General features: G+C 34.4%; 1 protein-coding gene across 1 annotated transcript; it reads right to left on the bottom strand.

Annotated features, from left to right (window-relative positions):
* Positions 1-13,866: 13,866 nt before the first annotated feature.
* On the bottom strand, positions 13,867-19,238 carry LOC111053771 (5-hydroxytryptamine receptor). The gene is given in 4 exon segments (XM_039444426.1): positions 13,867-14,637; positions 16,653-16,945; positions 18,179-18,398; positions 19,089-19,238. Coding segments are annotated over 4 exon segments (876 nt in total). The 5' UTR covers positions 19,182-19,238; the 3' UTR covers positions 13,867-14,367.
* Positions 19,239-26,777: the final 7,539 nt, after the last annotated feature.

Raw genomic sequence — 26,777 nt, 5'->3', positions numbered from 1 at the left:
AGCATCCATTTGAGCTGGGTAGACTCATAGTTTTGAGGATGTGTTTCTATATCATGTGTAACTATTTTTCATATTAGGTATGATTTGATTACAATGTGTATTATGCCTGTTTACTTGTGATATTTGTACGTTCTCAATTGTTGTATGTTTTCTCCAAAAAAATTCAATTTGTCTCCAATTTCCAAAGACAAATTGTGTATGATCATTCCCAGGTTTCTCCCATTTGAACTTTTTTCTTGTCCCTAATTTTTCAAGGATATCTCTGTGTGATTTTTCTAGGTTTTTACACTAATTTCAACTCTATATTAATTTATAGTCGATTTTTTCTCGCGATTGATATTCAACTAATCGAGTAGGTAGACCTATATCTGTCAAAATACATTTTTAGACAAAACGATCCGGCTAATTCTAATATTTTGAAAAGATCTTCAGCATTTTCATTCTCAATCTTCTTTGAGAATTCTATGCAGCATGGAATGCGTCATCATTGGAGAATATATACCATGAAAATTGATAAATATCAGGAAAAAGGTGAGAATATTTCTTGCTGTATATTTTATAGATTCAATTGTAATTTTAATAGATTGGAGTCTTGATAATATTTTGTAGAATATAAGATGAAGTCTTGTTTTCAAGAGTAACATGATAGAACTCTTAGGCTGGCCACTAACGGTAGGACATGCTTGGTGAACATGTGTGTACATGCATTTTTATCATGCTCACACACATGTTCATCATCAATGTTTTGTAATCAGCGAGATGCTTGCTATGAACTCGACTATATTGCATAAACATTTTTTGATAGTAGCTGGCTGAGTTGAATGAGTTTGTAAATATTTTTTTTTTTATTTCTAGCTGTTTGATGTAAGATGTGTTTATTCCAGTGAAGTAATTAAGTTCATTGAATGAAAAAGACTAAGAAATTGTCAAAAAACCACTGATTTATTGATAATTAGAAAGACCGGTGTCGGTTATTACACCATTGTCAATCTCTGATAAATGAGTTTATCAGAGATTGACAATGGTGTAATAACCGACACCGGTCTTTCTAATTATCAATAAATCAGTGGATTTTTGACAACTTCTTAGTCTTTTTCATTCAATATGAATAATTACCACAATATCAACTTCTCAACTACACAAAAAAATATATATATATATTTCTTGCTATATATTTGATAGATTCAATTGTAATTTTAATAGATTGGAGTCTTGATAATATTTTGTAGAATATAAGATGAAGTCTTGTTTTCAAGAGTAACATGATATAACTCTTAGGCTGGCCACTAACGGTAGGACATGCTTGGTAAACATGTGTGTACATGCATCTTTATCATGCTCACACACATGTTCTTCATCAATGTTTTGTAATCAGCGAGATGCTTGTTATGAACTCGACTATATTGCATAAACATTTTTTGATAGTAGCTGGCCGAGTTGAATGAGTTTGTAAATAATTTTTTGATTTCTAGCTGTTTGATGTAAGATGTGTTTATTCCAGTGAAGTAATTATTCATATTGAATGAAAAAGACTAAGAAATTGTCAAAAACCACTGATTTATTGATAATTAGAAAGACCGGTTTCGGTTATTACACCATTGTCAATCTCTGATAAACTGGTTTATCAGAGATTTGATAATATTTTGTAGAATATAAGATGAAGTCTTGTTTTCAAGAATAACATGATATAACTCTTAGACTGGCCACTAACGGTAGGACATGCTTGGTAAACATGTGTGTACATGCATCTTTATCATGCTCACACACATGTTCATCATCAATGTTTTGTAATCAGCGAGATGCTTGTTATGAACTCGACTATATTGCATAAACATTTTTTGATAGTAGCTGGCCGAGTTGAATGAGTTTGTAAATAATTTTTTGATTTCTAGCTGTTTGTTGTAGATGTGTTTTTGCCAGTGAAGTAATTATTCATATTGAATGAAAAAGACTAAGAAATTGTCAAAAACCACTGATTTATTGATAATTAGAAAGACCGGTTTCGGTTATTACACCATTGTCAATCTCTGATAAACTGGTTTATCAGAGATTTGATAATATTTTGTAGAATATAAGATGAAGTCTTGTTTTCAAGAGTAACATGATAGAACTCTTAGGCTGGCCACTAACGGTAGGACATGCTTGGTAAACATGTGTGTACATGCATCTTTATCATGCTCACACACATGTTCATCATCAATGTTTTGTAATCAGCGAGATGCTTGTTATGAACTCGACTATATGCCATAAACATTTTTTGATAGTAGCTGGCCGAGTTGAATGAGTTTGTAAATAATTTTTTGATTTCTAGCTGTTTGATGTAAGATGTGTTTATTCCAGTGAAGTAATTATTCATATTGAATAAAAAGACTAAGAAATTGTCAAAAACCACTGATGTATTGATAATTAGAAAGACCGTTTTCGGTTATTACACCATTGTCATCTCTGATAAACTGGTTTTCAGAGATTTGACAATGGTGTAATAACTGAAACCGGTCTTTCTAATTATCAATAAATCAGTGGTTTTTTGACAATTTCTTAGTCTTTTTCATTCAATATGAATAATTACCACAATATCAACTTCTCAACTACACAAAAGTAATTAAGTTTAATCAATTATGGCTCCTAAAATAATATCCTATATAATTAATTATATCATTAGACGCTCTATTGAAAACCAATTATAGCTGTATATTTGACCAATCATAACTCTGCTGTCTGTAAATCTATTCCACTCATTTACAGTTCAATTTGTGCAAAATTTCAAGCTTCTAAAATAATATCCTATATATCATTAGACGCTCTATTGAAAAACAATTATAGCTGTATATTTGACCAATCATAACTCTGCTGTCTGTAAATCTATTCCACTCATCTACAGTTCAACTTGTGCAAAATTTCAAGCTCCATGTTTCTCAACCTGAACAATTTCCCTGAAAAACTGACCGTTTTTTAGTATAATTATTGGATGAAATGTTGGAGCACTGACTATTCACAGAAAATATCTTTGATCCATGATAACTGTGTTGTTTATGAACCGATTTTCCTCTGTCTTATTCCGAAATTTGCAGAATTTCAAGCTCTATATTTTTTATTCTCTAAGGTTTTCCTGAAAAATTCACCGTTTTCTTGTAAAATTGGATAAAATGTTGAAGATTCACTGACTATTCACAAGAAATATCTTTGATCCATGATAACTCTGTTATTTATGAGCAGATTTTCCTCATTCTTATACCAAATTTTGCAGAATTTCAAGCTTTATCGTTTTTGTTCTCTATGATGTTCCTGAAAAATTGACCGTTTTCGAATAAACTTTGAGTTTTAGTAGTTGAGACGTGATGATGCGTCCATCTTTTGTGAATTTCCTATCCCCCACATGTATAAGCTAGTTCTTTTCTTTATGATACCATATAGATTACAGGTTAAACGCAGCATATTGAACTCAAAATTCTCTTCTTAGAATAATATATTACTTTTATTTTCAATACATATTGAAGATTCAACAAAGAATGGACCCGTATTTGAAAACCTTACTGTCTTCAATAATTTACAATACTCAACATACCTCATCAATATTTATAAAAGACAAACAATATATTATATTACATAATATATGGAGGACATACATAGTATGTAATACATAGACAATATTACAAGGTTTACACCATACAAAGGTATATATTATTTATTTTACAGTAAGGTTATTACATTTATTTATTAGAATTTATTTATTTGAGAATCGGAAGTCAGTGTTTAAAGGTTAGGCTCTCATGTCAACATTAAACTATAATTTATTTAATTATAGAAAATTATCCTTGTCATATTTTTATATAAAACAGAAACTATAGTGAGGTCTACATTATAATGACAGTGAAAAAAGACAGAAGAACCGCATTGCCGATCCTCTGCCTTGTCACTGCCTTCTATATAGGATAATTGATACCGGTATATATGATGTAATATTTACTGTTCAATTTTGTTTAAAATAATCAATTAATTACAGTGGAGAAAGACAGGAGAACCGCGTTGCCGACCCACTGCCTTGTCACTGCCTTCTATGGACGATAATTGATACCGGCATATCTGATGTAATATTAACTGTTCATTCTAAAATAATCAATTTTATTTCATTCATCAAGGAAAATATTCTCCAATGGGGGATGTGTGAACAACCCCATAAGAAACAACGATATTCTGTCCAGTGGACCAGAAATTTATTAAATACAAAGTGTCCCAGAATACCGGGAACTTTTAAAAACGCCATTAAACATTAGTGGAAGAACAACAATGATTTTATTAAACTAATGTAAAGTTCAAGACTTGCCATTTAGAATTATTGACCGAGCGAAGTGAGGTCCTAAGATTCAAGTCGACGGTTTGGCATTTCTCTTAATGTTTAAATGTTTTTATGTTGCGCATTTACAGCGAAACGCGGTAATAGATTTTCATGAAATTTGACAGTATGTTCCTTTTTAAACTGCGTGTCAATGTATATACAAGGTTTTTGGAATTTTGCATTTCAGGGATAATATAAAAGGAAAAAGAGCCTCCTTCATACGCCAATATTAGAGTAAAAATCAGACTATAGAATATTCATCATAAATCAGCTGACAAGTGATAACACAGATGTGTGGAGAAGCCAGTCTATTGCTGTATTTCCATAAGGTCTATAGTTTCAATCAGGTACTTGTGGATGAAAATACTGCCTGAGGTCTACTGTTCACAGAACTACTAGTTAATAACATCTATCACTTTTTGTCAATTACTTCTTCAAGATGGCTTCCTCCTGCACGAATACACTCTTGAAATCTGTGTTGACGATTCCTCATTGATCGCTGCAACATCTGCGTTTCCTGGTCCCATGATCTGTCCACCTGCGATTTTCTGTTTGTGGAGCTATCTCAAATCAAACGTTTTCACAACTTGACAATGACTGTGGTTGAATCATAACAGACAATTTCGAAATGAAATTAACAATATCCCACTGAAATGTTGCAGCAATCTTTCAGGAATCTCAACACAGATTTCAAGAGTGTATTCGTGCAGGAGGAAGCATGTTGAGAAGTAGTGACAAAAAGTGGATAGTTGTTATACTAGTAGTTCTGTGAACAGTAGACCTCACGCAGTATTCTCATCCACAAGTACCTGATGGAAACTATAGACCTTATGGAAATACAGCAATAGACTGGCTTCTCCACACATCTGTATAATCACTTGTCAGCTGATTATGATGAATAACTCTATAGTCTGATTTTCACTCCAATATTGGCGTGAAGGAGGCCCTTTTCCTTTTATACTAGTAGTTCTGTGAACAGTAGACCTCAGGCAGTATTCTCATCCACAAGTACCTGATTGAAACTATAGACCTTATGGAAATACAGCAATAGACTGGCTTCTCCACACATCTGTATAATCACTTGTCAGCTGATTATGATGAATAATCTATAGTCTGATTTTCACTCCAATATTGGCGTATGGAGGAGGCTCCTTTTTCCTTTTATTTATCCTTGAATGCAAAATTTCCAAAACCTTGTATATACATTGACGCGCAATTAAAAAGGAACATACCTGTCAAATTTCATGAAAATCTATTACCGCGTTTCGCTGTAAATGCGCAACATAAAAACATTTAAACATTAAGAGAAATGCCAAACCGTCGACTTGAATCTTAGACCTCACTTTGCTCGGTCAATAATTCTCAAATGGCAAGTCTTGAACTTTACATTAGTTTGAATAAAATCATTTTTCCCTTCCCACTAATGGTTTTTTTTAAATTCCCGTTATTCTGTGTCATTCTGGTATAAAATTTCCATCAAATGATAAATTCATGCAATAAATTCAATTGAAATTAATTGGAACTTACTCAATTAATTATTAGGTAATTAAATCTTACTGGAGAGCTTGACTCTTATTAGTATTTTTAGGATGACAGGTTTTCTGATGTTTCACTTCATCCATACAATAACACAATATTTCTATGATAAATATCAATAAATAAAATGTTTTAAATGTATTAATGTTTAACTAATTACATTTTGATGTGGCGACGTCCGTTTCGTGCTGGTATTTCACATCGAAAAAATGAGTGTTTTTTTCACTTAAAAGTTTTATTAATATGATAGTATAATAATAGTGAAAAATAGATGGATACCAACAACGAAATAATAATAATAATAAGAAGGATAATATTGTTATTTGAAGTATACTTTTTGTTTTGTATCACTGTTTTAATTTATTTATTGAATAAAAATTAACAGTTTCCATTGTCTCATGAAAGCCATATAGTACTAGAAAGGTATCCTCTATCTTATATTAATAATATCTTTATTTTTGTAAAATCCATTCTATCCTATTAAGTCAAAATCAGAATATAAGAATACTTGTAGCTTCACCCCACAATCTTTGATTGATCATAATTTTCACAGAAATTCCAAAAAATTGGAAAAGGGTTCAAAAATACACATGAAATGAAATAGTAGAGAGGGTATTGGAAGCTTGAAACTATAAAAAAATGTGGTTATAGCATAGAGAAACAATAGCATAAGTAGATATCCCATGGTATAGGGCGTTTATGTCGCAACTTTTACTGTTATCTCAAATCCGGGTTCAAATCCCGGCCCGGGCAAGATATTTATCTCGGGCCACTCCCGTGTTTCGGATGGACCGTTAAGCCGTCGGTCCCGGCTGCCTAAAAAGCCAGTCGTTAGGTCATGTCAGAGGCATGAAAATGATCAGTTGCGACCTGAAAACTCTGACACCAGACTGAGCCAGCAGGTCACTCGATATATTATATTATTATTACTGTTATCTCAAGGTTATAGTAACGTAGTAGCTCTTCCCGTGAAGCTTTATGACGCTGGTAGTCTCTCATATTGTGCCGTCATACACTCTTACCGGTCAAACAGTAAAAATCGACAGTAATCGGCTGAGATAACAGTAAAAGTTGCGACATAAACGCCCTATACCATGGGATATCTACTTATGCTATTGTTTTGCTATGGTTATAGTTTCAAGTTATTGAATAAAATATAATAATTATTCTTGTTCACAATATAAATGTTTAGATGAATATTTTTCATCTAAAAGTGGGCTAGAAATTTTCATGGGTTAAGGCCTAAAAAGGACTACAAATTTTCATCATGAATTTTTTCATCCAAACATGTATTTTGTGGTCCAAAATATTATTTTATTCTATTACTCTAATATTACCTCAATGATATAGGTAATATAACTGAATAAAAATATGGTTGAATACTATAGTATTTCCAATTATTATTAAAACGAAAATTACAATTAAATGCTGTAAATCACCCCGAAAACGTCCACTACTGCAAATATTGACAACAGGGTAAACAGCTAAATGGAAATTCGATTCCCGGGCTGACAAATAATTTTTGAATAGTTGCGCTCATCGAATTTCCATCTAGCGGTTTACCCTGTTGTCAATATTTGCAGTAGCAGAAGTCTTCCCGGTGATTTACAGCAATTAATTAGGAGGTACTGGGTTTGATTCCCGGGCTGACAAATAATTTTGAATAGTAGCGCTCATCGAATTGCATCTAGCTGTTTACCCTGTTGTCAACATTAGCAGTAGCAGAAGTCTTCGGGTGGGTGATTTACAGCAATAATTTGGAGGTACTGGGTTTGATCCCGGGCTGACAAATAATTTTTGAATAGTAGCGCTCATCGAATTTCCATCTAGCTGTTTACCCTGTTGTCAATATTTGCAGTAGCAGAAGTCTTCGGGGTGATTTACAGCAATTAATTTGGAGGTACTGGGTTTGATTCCCGGGCTGACAAATAATTTTTGAATAGTAGCGCTCATCGAATTTCCATCTAGCTGTTCACCCTGTTGTCAATATTTGCAGTAGCATAAGTCTTCGGGGTGATTTACAGCAATTAATTTGGAGGTACTGGGTTTGATTCCCGGGCTGACAAATAATTTTTGAATAGTAGCGCTCATCGAATTTCCATCTAGCTGTTTACCTGTTGTCAATATTTGCAGTAGCAGAAGTCTTCGGGGTGATTACAGCATTAATTGGAGGTACTGGGTTTGATTCCCGGGCTGACAAATAATTTTTGAATATTAGCGCTCATCGAATTTCCATCTAGCTGTTTACCCTGTTGTCAATGTCTGCATTAGCAGAAGTCTTCGGGGTGATTTACAGCAATTAATTAGGAGGTATTGGGTTTGATTCCCGGGCTGACAAATAATTTTGAATAGTAGCGCTCATCGAATTTCCATCTAGCTGTTTACCCCTGTTTCAATATTTGCAGTAGCAGAATCTTCGGGGTGATTTACAGCAATTAATTTGGAGGTACTGGGTTTGATTCCCGGGCTGACAAATAATTTTTGAATAGTAGCGCTCATCGAATTTCCATCTAGCTGTTTACCCTGTTGTCAATGTCTGCAGTAGCAGAAGTCTTCGGGGTGATTTACAGCAATTAATTAGGAGGTATTGGGTTTGATTCCCGGGCTGACAAATAATTTTTGAATAGTAGCGCTCATCGAATTTCCATCTAGCTGTTTACCCTGTTGTCAATATTTGCAGTAGCAGAAGTCTTCCCGGTGATTTACAGCATTTAATTTGGATTTCCGTTTAATAATAATAATTAATTCATTATAGCATTTGAATAATATTGCAATATCTCAGTTATTCCCATCTGTAGTATTTCTTCAACAAGTGGGCATGACTTAAGTTCAGGTAGTATTTGAAATTTTAAACGTTCTAAAACTGATTTTCAAAAATATTATTAGGATTTGAATTGAAAATCTACTGAACAAAAATAAAAAATCTTGAAAATGATGATCAAACAAACATTAACTACTGCCTCTATCTCTCTATTAAATTTAACGGTGGTCAAGTGATGTGTCTTCTAACGACGTGAATCAATTGCGATAACCTCACTTGACTGCTGTTAATTTAACTGTCGTAACATGCACCGGCTAGAAAGCATTCCACGTAGGTTTATCCAACTTATTTACAAATCCATCATCTTATATCCTAAGTATATAATCTTATATACAAAGTTTTCTGGTAAACATATATAATATATATATATATATATTATATTATATTATATATATGTAATATATAACAATAACGGGGCTGAAATTTTACAAGTTTCAATCGAAATTTACAATTTGTGTAACTACTATTTACAAGAGACATTTCCTCCAAAATTTACAAGACAAATAATTTCTATAATAATCAGTTGTTGAGCACCAAACTCACCCATCCACACTTATTTTGATTTTAGTTGTAGATTACTGTAGATTCTACTACAATATTCAGATTGTTTATTGAATTCTACATGTTTATTAAATTAACAATATTATAGCCTATATTATATTATCACTATATAGATTCTTGTTTAAATGGAAGGTATTTTTAAGAATTTCTAAAAATGAGACTTTCATTTTTTGAAATCATTGAAAATTGAAGTGTTTTAGAATCACTATGAATTTCTAGAAGGGAAATGAATCAACTGAAAAATTGTCATTCATTCACAAATTTTATCATTCTCTGGAAAAAACTATAATATTCTTGTTTTAGTGTTTTAGAATCACTATAGATTCTGGTTGATATTTGGAAGGAAAATGAATCCATTGAAAAATTGTCATCCATTCACAAATTTTCTCATTCTCTGGAAAAAAATCGAACTCTTTCCACTCTTAAAAACTTATCGTACTAGAGATTGTATACAACGCAGAGGTTTTTATCAAAATTTCAATTATTATTCAAACTCAAATTTAAAAATCATTTTATCAACAGGTGACGATTGACCCAGTATTCACCTCAATTTAAGCCGCGTTTAAAACCAAAGTTATTAACAAAATGTTCATTTTTCCGTCCTTATAGATTCTATTAGATTGAACAGAGCTTGACAACACATTTATGTTCATCATGTGATGATAAGTTATGTTCAATCTAATAGAATCTATAAGGATTGAGTTATAACATTTTGTTAATAACTTTGGTGTAAACGCAGCTTTAGATTTCAAAACTAGACAAAGTTCCAAATATTCAAATATATAAATTATTATTGAATAATAAGGAAATAAATAAATAGGTCTACATTTTACCATTAAATTGGTGTTCATTCTTCTCTATAGATCAAGAATAGACTTTTTTTAAATCACTCAAATTTTAAATTTTCATCTCAATTTTGATAAAATTTTAGGAATTAAAAGTGCCGGTTGCACAGAAGCCTGTTTAATTTTAAGGGGGTTCGCAAATTCCTATACCAACAATCTTAAAATTTCCAATATTCAGGTACATTGTTCTCAACAACCAGTAAATATATAGCTATGATTTTTTTTGTTTTAATCCTCTTATTTCTCTATTCTAAGACACAGGCATTTTCCAGTACCTATTACATAAAATAATTTTTCAAATATTTTTTTCAAAACATCCAAAACTTTAAATAATTTTTGATCGGAATAATTTTTCAGTGCAGAGTTCTCAAACATTATTATTTTTTTCGTCAAAACAAAGCTCAAATAGCTGCATATTATATATCATTGTCATCAGAAAGACCTGGGGAATTCAAAAATGTAAAAAACAGAAATAATCTTTTTCTAAAAATTAATTTGACAAACTCCCTTAATTAGAGAACCAATGAGAGATGCCTTCTTTGATTGGCTCTCCTGAAATTAATAACGATTCAAATTTAACCGGCTTAGAAAAAGAAGGCTTCTCTGATTGGTTCTCGTGAAATTAATCACGATTAGAATTTAACCGGCTTTTGTGCAACTGGGTCAAATCATGTAAAATTAAATGATTGCACTCTACTGTGTCTAACAAAAATAGTCTTCAGTTATCAAGTACCTATCTTGATTATTTATATACTACTTGTATTATACTAATTTATACTCTTACTAAAGCTATATTTTCGGGTTTATACCATAATTATATCTCCTATGTTAAGTTATCAACCAACAGACTTACTATTAAATACTACCTATATTGCTTATGTTTTGATACCAGTAATCATTTTTTATATTGCATTTTTCGTTATGATGTCCAAATTCTTTCTACTTAGAGCACCGAGTTGGAGGGCTTTTTCTTCTTTTTCTTTTTCTTCTTCTTCTTCTTCTTCTTCTTATTTATTCTTCTTCTTTTTCTTTTCCTTTTTCTTTTTCTTTTTCTTTTTCTTTTTTTCTTTTTCTTTTTCTTTTACGTCTGCTCTTCTTCTCCAACAAAAAAACAATTTTAACTCCGAATAAAAAATGATTGAGACTACTTGATCCCCTCTAGTCAACCAAATATCAGCATTTTTGTGTAGTTGAGAAGTTGATATTGTGGTATTATTCTATTGAATGAAAAGACTAAGAAATTGTCAAAAAACCATTGATTTGATTGAATAATAAAAGACCGGTTTCGGTTATTAAACCCTTACACCATGTGAAGGAAGATCCACTTCTGACGCCTTTGATGCACTAATAAAATTTGTAATTGAGTCTTTTGAAAACAGGTGCTTTGCTCAGGCTGCCTTCTGTGACCTGAGCAAGGCATTTGACTGTGTGAATCATGATATTTTGCTTGAAAATTAGCTTATTATGGAGTCAGTGGAAGGAGCCTTAGTCTTTTTAGATCGTACCTTGGCGATCGCCAGCAAGTTGTTTGTGTAGGAAATGAGAGATCCGATCTTGCTAAAGTAAAGTACGGGTGTCCCCCAAGGATCAATATTGGGACCACTCCTCTTTGTATTGATGATAAATGATCTTCCTCTCACAATCAACAGCAAGACTGTGTTGTATGCTGATGACACCACTTTTCTTAATTCTCTTCAGATGTACACACTTTACATAACATGACAGCCGATACCTTGGCGGAGGCTTCCAAGTGGTTCACAGCGAATGGCTTTAAACTAAACGAGGATAAAACTCAGCTTATGACATTTGGTCTCAGGGACTATACACACAACAATAACAATAGTTTAAAGTTTTTGGGCTTATGTTTGATTACAGGTTGACCTGGGAACCCCACATAAATTTCGTTTCTGCTAGTTATCTAGGGTTATCTATCTGTTAAGGCAGTTGAAGAATCTTGTACCGGAAAAATACCTCAGAAACTCATATTTGCTTTTTTCCAAGCATAATTTCATACGGAATTTTAGTATATGGAAACAGCTGTCACATCAATAAGGTCTTGCTTTTGCAGAAAAAGGCTATTAGAATATTGACCGGTGCAGGGTATCTAGATCACTGTCGACCTCTTTTCAAAAAAACAAAAATATTGACTGTCCATAAACCTCTATATATTTCAAGTAATCATGCACATTAGAAAGAATCTCCATAGCTTGAATAAAAGATCCCATATTCATGCTTATAACACCAGAAAAAAGACCTCATTGATATTCCATATCAACGTCTTGTCATAAGCATGAAACACTATGACAGCATAGGCTTGAGATGTACAATAAGTTGCCATTGGATATGAAATGTTGTGAAAATATTGTTATTTTTAAAAATTACTTTTTGAGTGGCTGGTTTAAGACTTTCTATTGTTTGACAGAGTTCTTCGATTCTACTTGATGTATTTATTATACTTTGTGACTTTAAACTATTGCTTTGACTCTATTATTTTGTAATATTGTATTACTATGACTTTGTCATTACCTATATTGGTCTACGACAATAAAATCATTATTTATTTATTTATTATTTTATTATTTATTTTTATTGTCAATCTCTGATAAATACAAAGCAGCAGAATTTATACTAGTAGGCGAGTACTGCTATTGCAAGGGCATGAACGCCTGCCATGCCTAGCTAGACAGTCTCCTCCCCCTCAATGTGTGAGATGTGTTGGGGGAGGAGACTGTCTAGCTAGGCCAATGGCAGGCGTTCATGCCCTGGACCCATAGCAGTACTCGCCTACTAGTATAAATTCTGCTGCTCTTGTATTTATCAGAGATTGACAATGGTGTAATAACCGAACACGGTCTTCTAATTATCAATAATCAGTGGTTTTTGACAATTCTTAGTCTTTTTTCATTAAATACCAGCATAGCCAGATTGTGTGACGTCACACTAAAAGTGATTCTGATAATTGGAGTTTTATACCTCAGTTAATCAGAGTTTGGATAAATTTTGAAAAGATAAAACATAAAACTGGAGTTCTTGAGAATGTAAGATGGGACTTGAAGTCAAATTGTGGCTTTGTTTGTTTGCAATCTGAAGTTCCGTTGACGGTTATTGTATTAGCAGTGATCATGCTATTTTGCCCTTGATTGCTACAATTTGATTAGTGAAAATCAAGTTGATTCATGATACTGTATCACTCCAGTGTATGATACTGTATCATTCCATATGATACTGTATCATTCCAGCATATACTACTGTATCAATACAGTGTATATACTACAACCGCAACAGCTATCAAATCAGCAGTGATCATGTTATTTTGCACAGTCATGATACTGTATCATCCCAGTGTATGGTCTGTATCATTCCATAATGATACAGTATCATCCCAGTGTATGATACTGTATCATTCCATAATGATACAGTATCATCCCAGTGTATGATACTATAGTGCGGCCCCGTTTAATGACAGTATTTGATCAACTTTGGTTTGCTTCCTTGTCTATCATTCGCAAAGTCGGTGGTACTATCCTTTTCTATGTCCACACCGATGACAATTATGTTTTTTGACGGTGTTGAAATATAATTAATTAATGCAGAGGATTGGCATCTCTATTCTTCTATCTTTATCCACTGCCATTATAACGTGGACCACACTATACAACCATCAACAGTTACTAAATCAGCAGGGATCATGTTTTTGCCCTTGCTTGCTACAATTTGATACTGTTTCAGTGCAAGATACTGTATCATTCCATGTGATACTGTATCATTCCATGTGATACTGTATCATTTAGTACAAGGAGTATCCTTAATTTTTCTCTCCCAATCAGTGCTTCTTTGTGAAAATCATGAATAAATAAACAAATTTCAGTGTTTGATACTGTATCATTCCAGCGTTCGATACTGTATTATATGAGATGATACAGTATCATTCAATATGATATGGTATCATTGTTTTTGATACAGTATCATCCCAGAGTATCACTATATCATTCCAGTATACAATATCATATCATCCCAGTGTATGATACTATATCACTCCAGCTTATGATACTGTATAATTGTTTTTGATACAGTATCATTCCATATGATACGGTATTATTGTTTTTGATACAGTATCATCCCAGAGTATTGTACTGTATCATTCCAGTATACAATATCATATCATCCCAGTGTATGATACTATATCACTCCAGCTTATGATACTGTATAATTGTTTTTGATACAGTATCACTCCATATGATACAGTATCATCCCTGTATGATACAGTATCAGCGCGGAAAATTGTGATGCGCGCCGCGTCTGCGCACAGAAGCCCGTCTGCCACACAGCAGTCGCTTGAAGGCATGCCTGAATTCGGGACTGAACACAGTATAGATGATCGGGTTCAAAGTGCTATTGAAATAACCCAGCCACAAGAAGAAGGCAATCACGTACTGATGGAACATCCCACTGTCTCCAGGAAGCAGAATGGCCATAATAAAAAATGGCAACCAGCAAATCACAAATGCTCCCGTGATGATGGCTAGGGTCTTGGCTGCCTGTGAACACAGAGAGAGAAAAAAATTAGAATAATTTCTGATGTAAACAGTTTATGATACTGTATAATTGTTTTTGATACAGTATCATTCCATATGATACAGTATCATTCCATATGATACAGTATCATTCCATATGATACAGTATCACTCCATATGACACTGTTTTTCATGCTTTGAATCTATAGAGAGGTCCACAGAGGCTTCAGAGAATATAGTATATTTCGCACCTAGGGCAGAAAATGAGATTTTTCCGGCTTGAAATCGGTTTTCAAGTCCGAGGACGTAGGGCCGGAATAGCATATTTAGCACCTAGAGCCGAAAATGAGACTTTTCCGGCTTGAAATCGGTTTTCAAGTCCGAGGACGTAGGCCGAGGACTAGAAAAGATTGAGGGCCGGAATAGCATATTTCGCACCTGGAGCCGAAAATGAGATTTTTCCGGCTCGAAATCGGTTTTCAAGAGCCGAGGCCGTAGGCCGAGGACTAGAAAAGATTGAGAGCCGGAAAAACATTTTTGCCCATGGTGCGAACGTTATTTTTCGCCACACACAAAATAAACAATATATATATGAGAATAGATGTTTACTAAGCACTTCCGAAAGCAGAAGTGGAAGGGTATAGCTCTAGCAAATCTGAGGTAATCTGAAATCAGGAAAGTGTCCAAGTATTTTTTTTTTTTATTCTGATTTGTCTAAATAACCTAAAATATATGTTCAATTATGTGGGAGGTTGAGTTATACTTATTATTCTTTCAAATGACAATAGATGATATATTATGAATGTTTAATTATTTAATAATGAACCAAATAATGAAAAGTTTTTTGATCAGCTGTTTTTTGATCACCTTTCTTAGTTCCATGTTAGCGGCTGGAAAGGGTACTCTTTCCGGCCTAGGCCGGAAAGAAACCTGTTCTGACGTCAGACGAGAGTCGTCTGCAAACAATGTCTTTCAGATCTATATAGGGACTGGAAAACAGCTGCTTTCTGTGCAGTGTGGCGAAAAATAATTTTTGTTGTACACACTCAATTCCAGTAATTTTCCTTGCTTTGAATCTATAGTGAGGTCCACAGAGGTTTTAGAGAATAAAGATATTTTGTTACTTCACTAAAAATGAGTAAATTATTAAATTACCCTACTGATTTGGTAATTTTACACAATGAGGTAGCAACAAATTTGAACAAAGCAAGTGAGACTCTCTAGATTAAATAGGTTGAGGTTATTTCAATTCTATGTTCTATCCTATTCTAGAATGACTACTCTATTACTCTATTCCATTCATTCTTACTAGTATATTCTATACTAATCTGTTTCAGTGTCTAGTGTTCCTCAAATTTCCACATGCAATTTTCAAAAAAAAAAGAAAAGAAAAATGGGGACAGAGAACGAGGTGGAGGAAGTTAAGAAAATGGAGAGGGAGAAGACAGCAAGACGTAGATGATGGTAGAAGTACAGTAGAAGAAGGAGGATTTGTGGAGATGAAGACAGAGGATAATAGAGATACAAAGAAGAAAACAAAAAAAAGGATGTGAGGAGATGTCATGATGTAGGATGAGGATCAGAAGAAGATGGAGAGAGAGAAAAAGAAGAAGAAGAAGAAAGAGAAGAAAAAGGAGAAGAAGAAAAGGAATAATAAGAAGAAGGATAAGAAGAAGTGGAAAAAGAAGTGGGAGTGAAAGGAAAAGTAGTAGAAAAAGAAGAAGTAGGAGTAGAAGTAGAAAGAAAAGAAGTGAGAGGAAAATAATTGGAAGGGAGAGAAGTGGAAGAAGAAGAAGAAGAAAAAGAAGGTGTAAGATGTATGTATTGTGTAGTTGATGTATCAGTTTATATGCTGCTGCTTCAGTTGGAAACATGCAAAATCTTCTCTAGTCTAATCTACTTTATTGGTTGTATATTATTTATCTCATCTCTATCACCTTCTAAATCATCTAGGCTATCTACATTGGATGTATTCTAATCTACACTGCTGGTGTATGGTGTCGCATATTTTGCTCATCATCGCTTGCCTTGTGGTTTACCTTCCGCTCGCGCTTGGTCTCGGGGGCGCTCTCTTGGGCTGCTTGCGCTGCTTGAGGGGCGGCGGTTGGCTGTAATTGGCTCGGCGGTGGGACCAATAGAACTCATCGGATCGCAGGTGGGGGGTCTGCTTCGAGACCATTGCCAAAGCTGCCCTTCTCGGGTGAGTATTGGCCGAGCTCACGTTGGTGAAGGCTGTTTGTGGTTGTTGTTGTTGTCGCTTCAGAGATGGTGGGGAGAGGGCGGCCGATTACGCCAACTACAGCTGCTGCTATACCCCCACTACCACCTGCTGCTCCAGCAGCACAGAGACCTGTAAATAAAAATTTATTGAATACAATTTATTGAATCAATGTCATTACAGCTGTTGTCTTGGTGAATGTGAGATTTTCGAGCTCAAAATTTATGTGTTTTTATAGAATTATTTTGTGACTTTGAAGTTTGTTTATGCTTTTATGGAAGTTATATTATAATCTTCTGGATTAACATTGTTGGTTTATTCTGATTTGTATATTCAGATTGATAATTTAGTGTATATATTGGAATGGACACAACCTACATAATATTTGGACAATTCAAGACAAAATTAGAAAATTGAAGAAGTTTTGGGCAACTGCCTGTTTTTTCTTCCCTGACTACAGTATTGTTTACTCTATCTAATAAATAAATAAATATATAAAAATATAAATAAATACTAGCTGGTAACCCATCCATTTTAAAACTTGACATTGAAATCTTGAAGAATTGATAATAGGCCTAGAAGCATCCTCGGCTAATTAAGAATTTATATGCAAATTTTCAAGTTAATCAGTTGAGTAGTTCAGATGTGATGATGCATCAAACATTATTTTCCTATCACCTACATGTATAAGCCAGTTTATTCATTATAGTAGTTTTTTTTTCAAAACAGAACACTGTTTTATTAGTCAACTCAACTAATAAAATAATTATTACTAAACAAAAATCAAAATTGGATGCTGTAAATCACCCCAAAGACTTCTTTCTGATATATTTGCAGTAGCAGAAGTCTTCAGGGTGATTTACAGCATTTAATTGCTGATTTTCGTTTAATAATAGTAAATATAGATTTATTAGCATTTGAATAATTGCAATATCCCAGTATCTTCCAACCAATCTATTTTTTGTAGCACAGGGACCTATGCAATAAGAACAAATCGAAATCTTAGTAGTGTCAACCTTTTGGATTTTTGAACATTTTATGATTGTTTTTGATATTGTGAAACCTCTCCATGATTCATAGACAATGTTGTATTTGGCAACTTCCCTATTCCATTCTATTTTCATGTGGCACAGGGACCTATAAGCCAAAATTTATTGAATATTGATACTGTGGATTTTCTACTTAATTGTAAAACAAAGTTCCATTTGACAGCTCCCCTATCCTATTCTTTTGTGAGGCAGAGAGGACCTGGTGTCCTACCTTCGCTTTGATAAAGGAAAATAATCAATCAATCAAACCTGAAAGAACAATGAAATACTGGATATGTACCATTGTAACTCGACCTACCAGCAATAACCCCGCCTCTAGGCTGAGGCCCACCCTTTGCTCCACCCCCTTTTGCCGAAGTGGGTGGAGTCGCCACAGTGACTCGCCGTCTGATTCGCTTGCGTGCCGTCTGGAAGATCCGCCAATACAGGAAGAGAATCACAAGCAGGGGCAGATAGAACGAGGCTAGCGTTGCAAATATCTGGTAACCTATGTCCTGTGAGACTAGGCACATGCGTTCCTGTACAAAACATTAACTTAATTAGTTGTGTCATCTGTATTTGTGAAATCATAATCTAATATTGAGTTTAGAAATATACATGTATATTATTCATCTGGAAATTTGATAAACAAAGTTTCATTTATCAAACTTAGGACATGCTTTAACAAAGACGAACTTTAAACCCTTGAAAACCACCCTTGGAGTTAAATATTGCCAAAAGATTCTTAGTGCGCCTCTAAAGGGCCAACGAAATACCTACCAAATTTGAACGTTTTGGTCCGGTATATTTTTAGTTCTGCGAGTGAATGAGTGAGTGCCATTTCGCTTTATATATATATATATATATATATATATATATATATATATATATATATATATATATTATATATATATATAGATGTAAATGCTGGATTACCATTGAGAAGTATCTAATTATGATTTGTGTATTATTTATGCCTAATTTTTATTTTAATTATTCTATACTTCTGATTATAAAATTAAGTATTTTATTTTATTATGTTTTGAATATGTATTTATTGTATGGCAAATAAATGATTTGATTTGATTTGAAATGTGCCAAAATCCGTCTCAGCAGGATCTCATGAGAACACTACTTCTCAACTGTTAAGGTTGTTATGGCAGCGTTCACACATAGGCTGTCTGAATTGGTGTGAACACCGCCATAAGAAGCAATGTTATTCAACCGACCTGAGACACACGATGCTCCCATCCGGGGTCCTTCCAGCCCAGAAGTGGGGCAATACACACGAGGAAGGAGACGCACCAGATTACCAGAATCATCAGGCCGATTCTTTTGCCTGTACGTTGGTGTATATAGTCGATATTAGTCACTGCCCAGTACCTGAAACATACAAATAAATAACCTTAATTGCGAGAGTCCTGGCTCACTGGGGCATCTATCCACAGACACAATACCAGAAATAATAGAGAATTGAGAATTCAGCCCATAGAACTAAATTTTTGAGACAAGCCCTCAGTATATGATTAAAAAGATTTTAAATGCTCTCCCTAAAGAAATCAAAAATTTGAAGAATAAAAGGGAATTCAAGGAATGCTGGGAAACTGGCTGATGAACAGGAATTTATAGTTTGGAAGAGTTTCTGGGGGGTTCTGCCATATCTGTCATATCATAAATCTCAACTAATTACAGCAATGAGGAAGTACAGCATTTGTTTGGACTTTATTTAATAATGATATTATTCTTAACTAACTTACATATCTAAATTACAGCATTTCACCTGAATTTTCATTTCATACAGGTTGTTTTTAATTAATTGATTATTGATGATTGTGTCTTCTTCTTGTATTTTTTGTTGTTGTTTATATTTATGAACACAATTTATTGTTTTATTGTTGTTTTTATTGTTTTGACGAACTGCCAAACATTGTAAAATATGTACATGCAAAGAATAAATTATTATTATTATTATTATTATTAATTTGGTACAAAACAGGATAGAGCTATCTGCTTTGTGGAATGATAGACAAGGATAGCAACATCATTGTTAATCAAATACTGCCATATAACGTGGACCTCACTATAGAACAAGAACAACCACAACATGATACAGTATCAACACAATATGATACAGTGTCATCTCAACTTGATACAAAACACCATAATTTGATACAGAACAGGATAGAGCTATCTGCTTTGTGGAATGATAGACAAGGATAGCAACATCAATGTTAATCAAATACTGCCATTACAACGTGGACCTCACCAGAGCAATAAATTAGTGTTCGACAATATGATACACTATCAACACAATATGATACAGTATCATCTCAACTTGATACCAACACCATAATTTGATACAAAACAGGATAGAGCTATCTGCTTTGTGGAATGATAGACAAGGATAGCAACACCAATGTTAATCAATACTGCCATTATAACGTGGACCTCACTATAGAACAAGAACAACCACAACATGATACAGTATCAACACAATATGATACAGTATCATCTCAACTTGATACACAACACCATAATTTGATACAGAACAGGATAGAGCTATCTGCTTTGTGGAATGATAGACAAGGATGGCAACATCAATAATCAAATACTGCCACTATAACGTGGACCTATTATTATTATAACTTTACCATTTTGGACCATGTGTAACCTTATCTAAACTTGGGAGAGGAATAGCACAAGGTTACCTTATTTTTCTCTCCCTATCATTTTCATGATGCACTTATTGTATAAATCAATTAAGAATTAAATCTATTCTTATAGAAAAATCTGGTATGGGTACACTCACATAACTTTCCTTGCTCATTGAACTGTAAGCCTCATTCTCAAACGAGAATAATTTAGGGGAATAACATAATGACGATTGGCGGCAACATATTTGAAACTATGATCAGACTACTGTATATCTGTGTATATAAAATTGTTTTCAGAGTACTTTTTCCTTTGTGTAAATTGTGAAATTCGATGATTTTTTTTAAAAGTTGTCAAAACAGCTGTTCTACAGATGAAATATCTCGACTATGTGTTCTTTTTACTTTCCTTGCCCTATTACCATAGGTAAGAAAAGTACTGCTTTCCGGAAAAAATTAAGGTACCCCAATTTCAAGTTTTCTATACGTTTCAAGGTCCCCTGAGTCCAAAAAAGTGGTTTTTATAAACTACTGTTCTACCTACCTACCTCATGCACGAGAAGGAGTTCACAATGTCCATTTCTCTAGGATGGGGTGGACCCCCCATTAGTTTCCCAGGAAAAAGATTCATGCCAGTTGATAGAGCTGATGAATAACTATACAGGGTATGAATTTGAAATAAATCGGTCATGTCATTTTTGTGAAAATCGTGAAAAAAATAGTTTTTTAGTAATTCTCTGCCATTTTTCTCAAGAATATTACGGAGCTCCTGAAATTTTCCCAGAAATGATACTCATGTCAGATAAATAGCTATCCATGGTATAAATTTGAAGAAAATCGTTAGAGCCGTTAGTTTCCATTAGTTTCCCAGGAAAAAGATTCATGCCAGTTGATAGAGCTGATGATAACTATACAGGGTATGAATTTGAAATAAATCGGTCATGTCATTTTGGAAAATCGTGAAAAAAATAGTTTTTTAGTAATTCTCTGCCATTTTTCTCAAGAATATTACGGAGCTCCTGAAATTTTCCCAGAAATGATACTCATGTCAGATAAATAGCTATCCATGGTATAAATTTGAAGAAAATCGTTAGAGCCGTTTTCGAGAAAAACGTGAAAACATGGTTTTTTAGTAATTATCCGCCATTTTTCTCAAGAATATTACGGAGCTCCTGAAATTTTCCCAGAAATAATACTCATGTCAGTTGATAGGGCTTATAAATAGCTATCCATGGTATAAATTTGAAGAAAATCGTTAGAGCCGTTTTCGAGAAAAACGTGAAAAACATGGTTTTTTAGTAATCATCCGCCATTTTTCCCGCCATTTTGAATTGAATTTTTTATTGTCAGATCCTCAATGTATAAGGACCTCAAGTTTAAAATTTCAAGTTTAATCGGTAAATTAGGAATGGAGTTATCGTGTTCACAGACATACCACATACACACACACAGACCAACACCCAAAAATCATGTTTTTGGACTCAGGGGACCTTGAAACGTAAAACTTGAAGTGGGGGTACCTTAATTTTTTTTGGAAAGCAATACTTTCCTTACCTATGGTAATAGGGCAAGCAAAGTATAGTGTATGATTGTAATGTGTGAAGGAGGCAAATGGGGTTTTACCTGTTTCCTCCATGAATAAAATTATCATTTATATTATTTATTTATTTATTCATTTGAAGTAAAATAGATAGTGTACTATAGTGAGGTCCACCATAGAGGAAAGATAGTATAAGAATATATATCCTGTGATAGGAGAAGATATTTTTCCATATTTTCTCTGTACATAAGGAGATTGAATTTATACACAAAAAAATTTTCCCCGATGCAAAGCACGGGTTATCTGATTGTCTCATATAATATTAACTTTTGTTTATTATTCTTCTTCTCTAAGTACCGTCTCCATTTCGGAGGTTGGCAATCATCCTCTAAAGACAGACAAGGATAGCAACACCAATGTTTTTTTATGTTTTGGCATAAAATTATATTGACAAATCATCATCATCATTCCCACAAAGTTGTCGATAAAACTCTGCAATAATTTCTCTTTTCCCTTACATTAAAATAGTCATTTTCAACCCAGGAATTAAAGCATTTTCTCTTAAATTAAAGCACTGCCAGCAAAAATCATCAAACTTCCGCTGCCCGGAAATACACCCCTTCCAACCCTCAACCCTTAAAACCACCCCGGAATTCATAAAACCACGAAAACTTAAAATTTAATGCATTCTGTTGACATTTACAAATGCCATCCGTCATTACTGCGTTTTACAGCCCGCCGACAACTCAACCGAAACTGTACTCGTTGCTTTCAATGTAGCACTATGGTTATAGATTACGTCCAGTTTTTCATTTCAGGTGAAACTGTACAAATTCGTAGTTTCGTTAAGATCTACGTCCTCATTAAAACCGAACTGAAACTAAACCAGTTGTTTTAAATACGAGATGAGTTACGGATTCCGTCCAGTTTTTCATCCCAGGTATAACTGTGCAAATTTGTTGTTCCGTTCAGGTCTACTACTCATAAAATCTGGTGTGGCGCACTCACACAACTTTCCTTGCCGTTATGAAAATTGATCACCTGACGCTAGTGTTCCCGCGCATCTCAAGTCTACTATATTCAAAGATTTGAGCCAGCTGGTGACAGGGCAATAACGCTGGAGACACACATGAGGTCTGCTATCTCTTCATAGTGAATAATTTAATAGAATCGACAATAATTTGCAATTGAATAATCACATTTTCTAGAATTTAAAGCTTATTTTCAATTTTAGGTGAAAATGTTACTGAACATTAATTGTAGAGATTTTCATGCTCAATCTACTACACCTTATATCGTGGACCTCACTATAGCAATCAGTGTTTGCCAATATGATACAGTTTTTTGTTTCATTTTTATCTGAAGCCTGATAATTGGGAATCTATCTGCATTGATGGGGCGAAGCTCCTGAAATTTTTACAGATATGGGACTTGTGGCAGTTGATAGAGCTTATCGATGACTATTTTAGGTATGAATTTGATCAAAATCGTTGAAGCCGTTTCCGAGAAAATCATGAAAAACCCTGTTTTTGACAACATTTTCGCCATTTTAGCCGCCATCTTTAATTGAATTTGATCGAAATTGTTCGTGTCGGATCCTTATAGTGAAAGGACCTTAAGTTCCAAATTTCAAGTCATTTCGTTAATTGGGAGTTGAGATATCGTGTACACAGACGCACATACACTCATACACACACACACACACACACACACACACCACACACACACACACACACACACCACACACACACCACACACACACACCACACACACACACACACACACACACACATACAGACCAATACCCAAAAACCAGTTTTTTGGACTCAGGGTACCTTGAAACGTATAGAAATTTAGAAATTGGGGTACCTTAATTTTTTTCGGAAAGCAATACTTTCCTTACCTATGGTAATAGGGCAAGGAAAGTAAAAATATAAACTGAAAATTAGCCAGTTGTTTCAAATGCGAGATGAGTTACAGATTCCATCCAATTTTTCATACCAGGTAAAACTGTAAAAATTAGTTGCTCCGTTCAAAACTACGTCCTCATAAAGACTGAACTAAAACTAAACGATTTGCTTTAAATACGAGATAAGATCCGGATTCCGTTCAGTTTCCGTCGTCAGCGTTACACTACAATTAATGTGTCAGCATTAGTTGAATGGGGGAGAGTTAGTTTTACCCTATGAGGAAAACTGACAGTTAGAATTGATTCCCACCATATATATACAGTAGGGTAATTACATATTCAAATGTTGGCATTACATACTCACACATCTACAAGCAGAGGCGTACAGCGTACACATGTTAAGCTACGTGGCCTATGAATAATTCAGGATGGGTGACCGCGGTGACTCCAGCTGCTACAACTATATGGGCACCAGGACATGAGGGAGAGAGAATATGTGATGAGAGAGTGGGAGAGAGAGAGAGAGTGAGAGAGAGAGAGTGAGACAAGAATTTGATTTTCATACCGTGGTGATCAACAGGTGGTGGTTTGTAACCCTGGTTTTATAGGGGACAGGACAAGCCTATAGTGAGGTTCATGCTATAATGGCAGTGGAGGAAGATAGGGGACCAGCGTTGCCGATTCTCTGCCTTGCCACTGCCTTCTATAGAGGATAGCTGATACCCTTATATCTGATCAACTGTTCGTTCTTGTTTGAAATAATCAATTACAGTATATTCTATGAGTCAAGAAAATGTATTTCTCCATGATGAATATTCATAATGGAGATTGAATATTTTGTTGATTAATTATATTACTACTTTGTTAAAAAAATGTTCAGTTATGTTGTAGAGGTGGAAAAGGATAGCGCTATCTGCTTTGGGGAATGATAGACAAGGATAGCAACACCAATGTTAATCAAATACTGCCATTATAACGTGGACCTCACTATAGCAATTAGTGCTCGGCATCATCTCAACTTGATACACAACACCATAATATGATACAAAAGTATAGAGGTATATCTGCTTTGTGGAATGATAGATAAGGAAAGCAACACCAATGTTAATCAAATACTGCCATTATAACGTGGACCTCACTATAGCAATTAGTGTTCGACAATATGATACAGTATCATCTCAACATGATACACATCACCAGAATTTGTTACAAAACAGGATAGAGCTATTTGCTTTGTCGAATGATAGACAAGGATAGCAACACCAATGTTAATCAAATACTGCCATTATAACGTGGACCTCACTATAGCAATTAGTGTTCGACAATATGATACAGTATCATCTCAACATGATACACATCACCAGAATTTTTTACAAAACAGGATAGAGCTATCTGCTTTGTCGAATGATAGACAAGGATAGCAACACCAATGTTAATCAAATACTGCCATTATAACGTGGACCTCACTATAGCAATTAGTGTTCGACAATATGATACATATCATCATCTCAACATGATACACATCACCAGAATTTGTTACAAAACAGGATAGAGCTATCTGCTTTGTCGAATGATAGACAAGGATAGCAACATCAATGTTAATGAAATACTGCTATTATAACGTGGACCTCACTATAGCAATTAGTGTTCGACAATATGATACAGTATCAACAAAACATGATACAGTATCATCTCAACTTGATACACAACAACATAATTTGATACAAAAAAGGATAGAGCTATCTGCTTTGTGGAATGATAGGCAAGGATAGCAACAACAATGTTAATCGAATACTGCCATTTTAACATGGACCTATATCAGACATACCGGTTTCAGTCATCCTCTATAGAAGGCAGTGGCAAGGCAGAGAATCGGCAACGCTGATCTCACATATCTTTCTCCACTGTCATCATAACGTGGACCTCGCTGTAAAGCTCTTGTGTATATTATCCTCAACACAAACAAGCTTCTTCAAAATAAACATGCTAAGTCTGCACTTTTTGTGAATTAATGCGAGAGAGAGAGAGAGATGTGAGGGAGGGTGGGAGAAGAGAGAGAGGGGGAATGTTAAACTTAAAGGATAAAAACCGCAAAGGGAGGATGAGTGAGAGAGAGTGAGGGTTGATAGAATGAGTGAGAGAGAGAGGGGTTCATTGAAAGAGTGGAAGAGAGAGAGTGAGAGAGTGATTGACAAAAAACACATTGATGAAAAATCGCAAAGGAAGAATGAGTGTGAAATAGAGGGAAGAGAGAGAAAGAGAGAGAGAGAGAGAGAAAGAGAGAGAGAGAGAGAGAGAGAGAGAGAGTGAGAGAGAGAGAGAGAAAAATACAAACACAGATGAAAAACCACAAAGAAAGAATAAGTGAGAGAAAGAGAGAGAGAGAGAGTGATTGACAGAGAGTGAGGGAATTTCTAACACAGATAAAAAACCTCAAAGGAAGAATAAGTGTGTGTGAGAGAGAGACAGAGAGTGATAAGAGAGAGAGAGAGAGATAGAGAGAAACACATTGATGAAACATCGCAAAGGAAAAGTGAGTGTGAAATAGAGTGTAAGAGAGAGATGAGAGAGCGAGAGAGAAATACAAACACAGAAAAAAAACCTCAAAGAAATAATATTTTAGAGAGAGAGAGAGTGTGAGAGTGATTGTTAAACATAAAGGAAGAAAAACCGCAAACGTAGAATGAGTGAGAGTGAGAGGGTTTGATAGAGAGTGAGAGAAAGAGAGAGTGATTGTTAAACATAAAGGAAGAAAAACCGCAAACGTAGAACGAGTGAGAGTGAGAGGGTTTGATAGAGAGTTAGAGAAAGAGAGAGT

This window comes from Nilaparvata lugens, unplaced genomic scaffold (genome assembly GCF_014356525.2).
Source record: "Nilaparvata lugens isolate BPH unplaced genomic scaffold, ASM1435652v1 scaffold4635, whole genome shotgun sequence".
NCBI classification, from domain to species: Eukaryota; Metazoa; Arthropoda; class Insecta; order Hemiptera; family Delphacidae; genus Nilaparvata; species Nilaparvata lugens.
The sequence above is the reverse complement of the archived record's forward strand: the minus strand, read 5'-3'. Positions and strand labels throughout refer to the sequence as shown.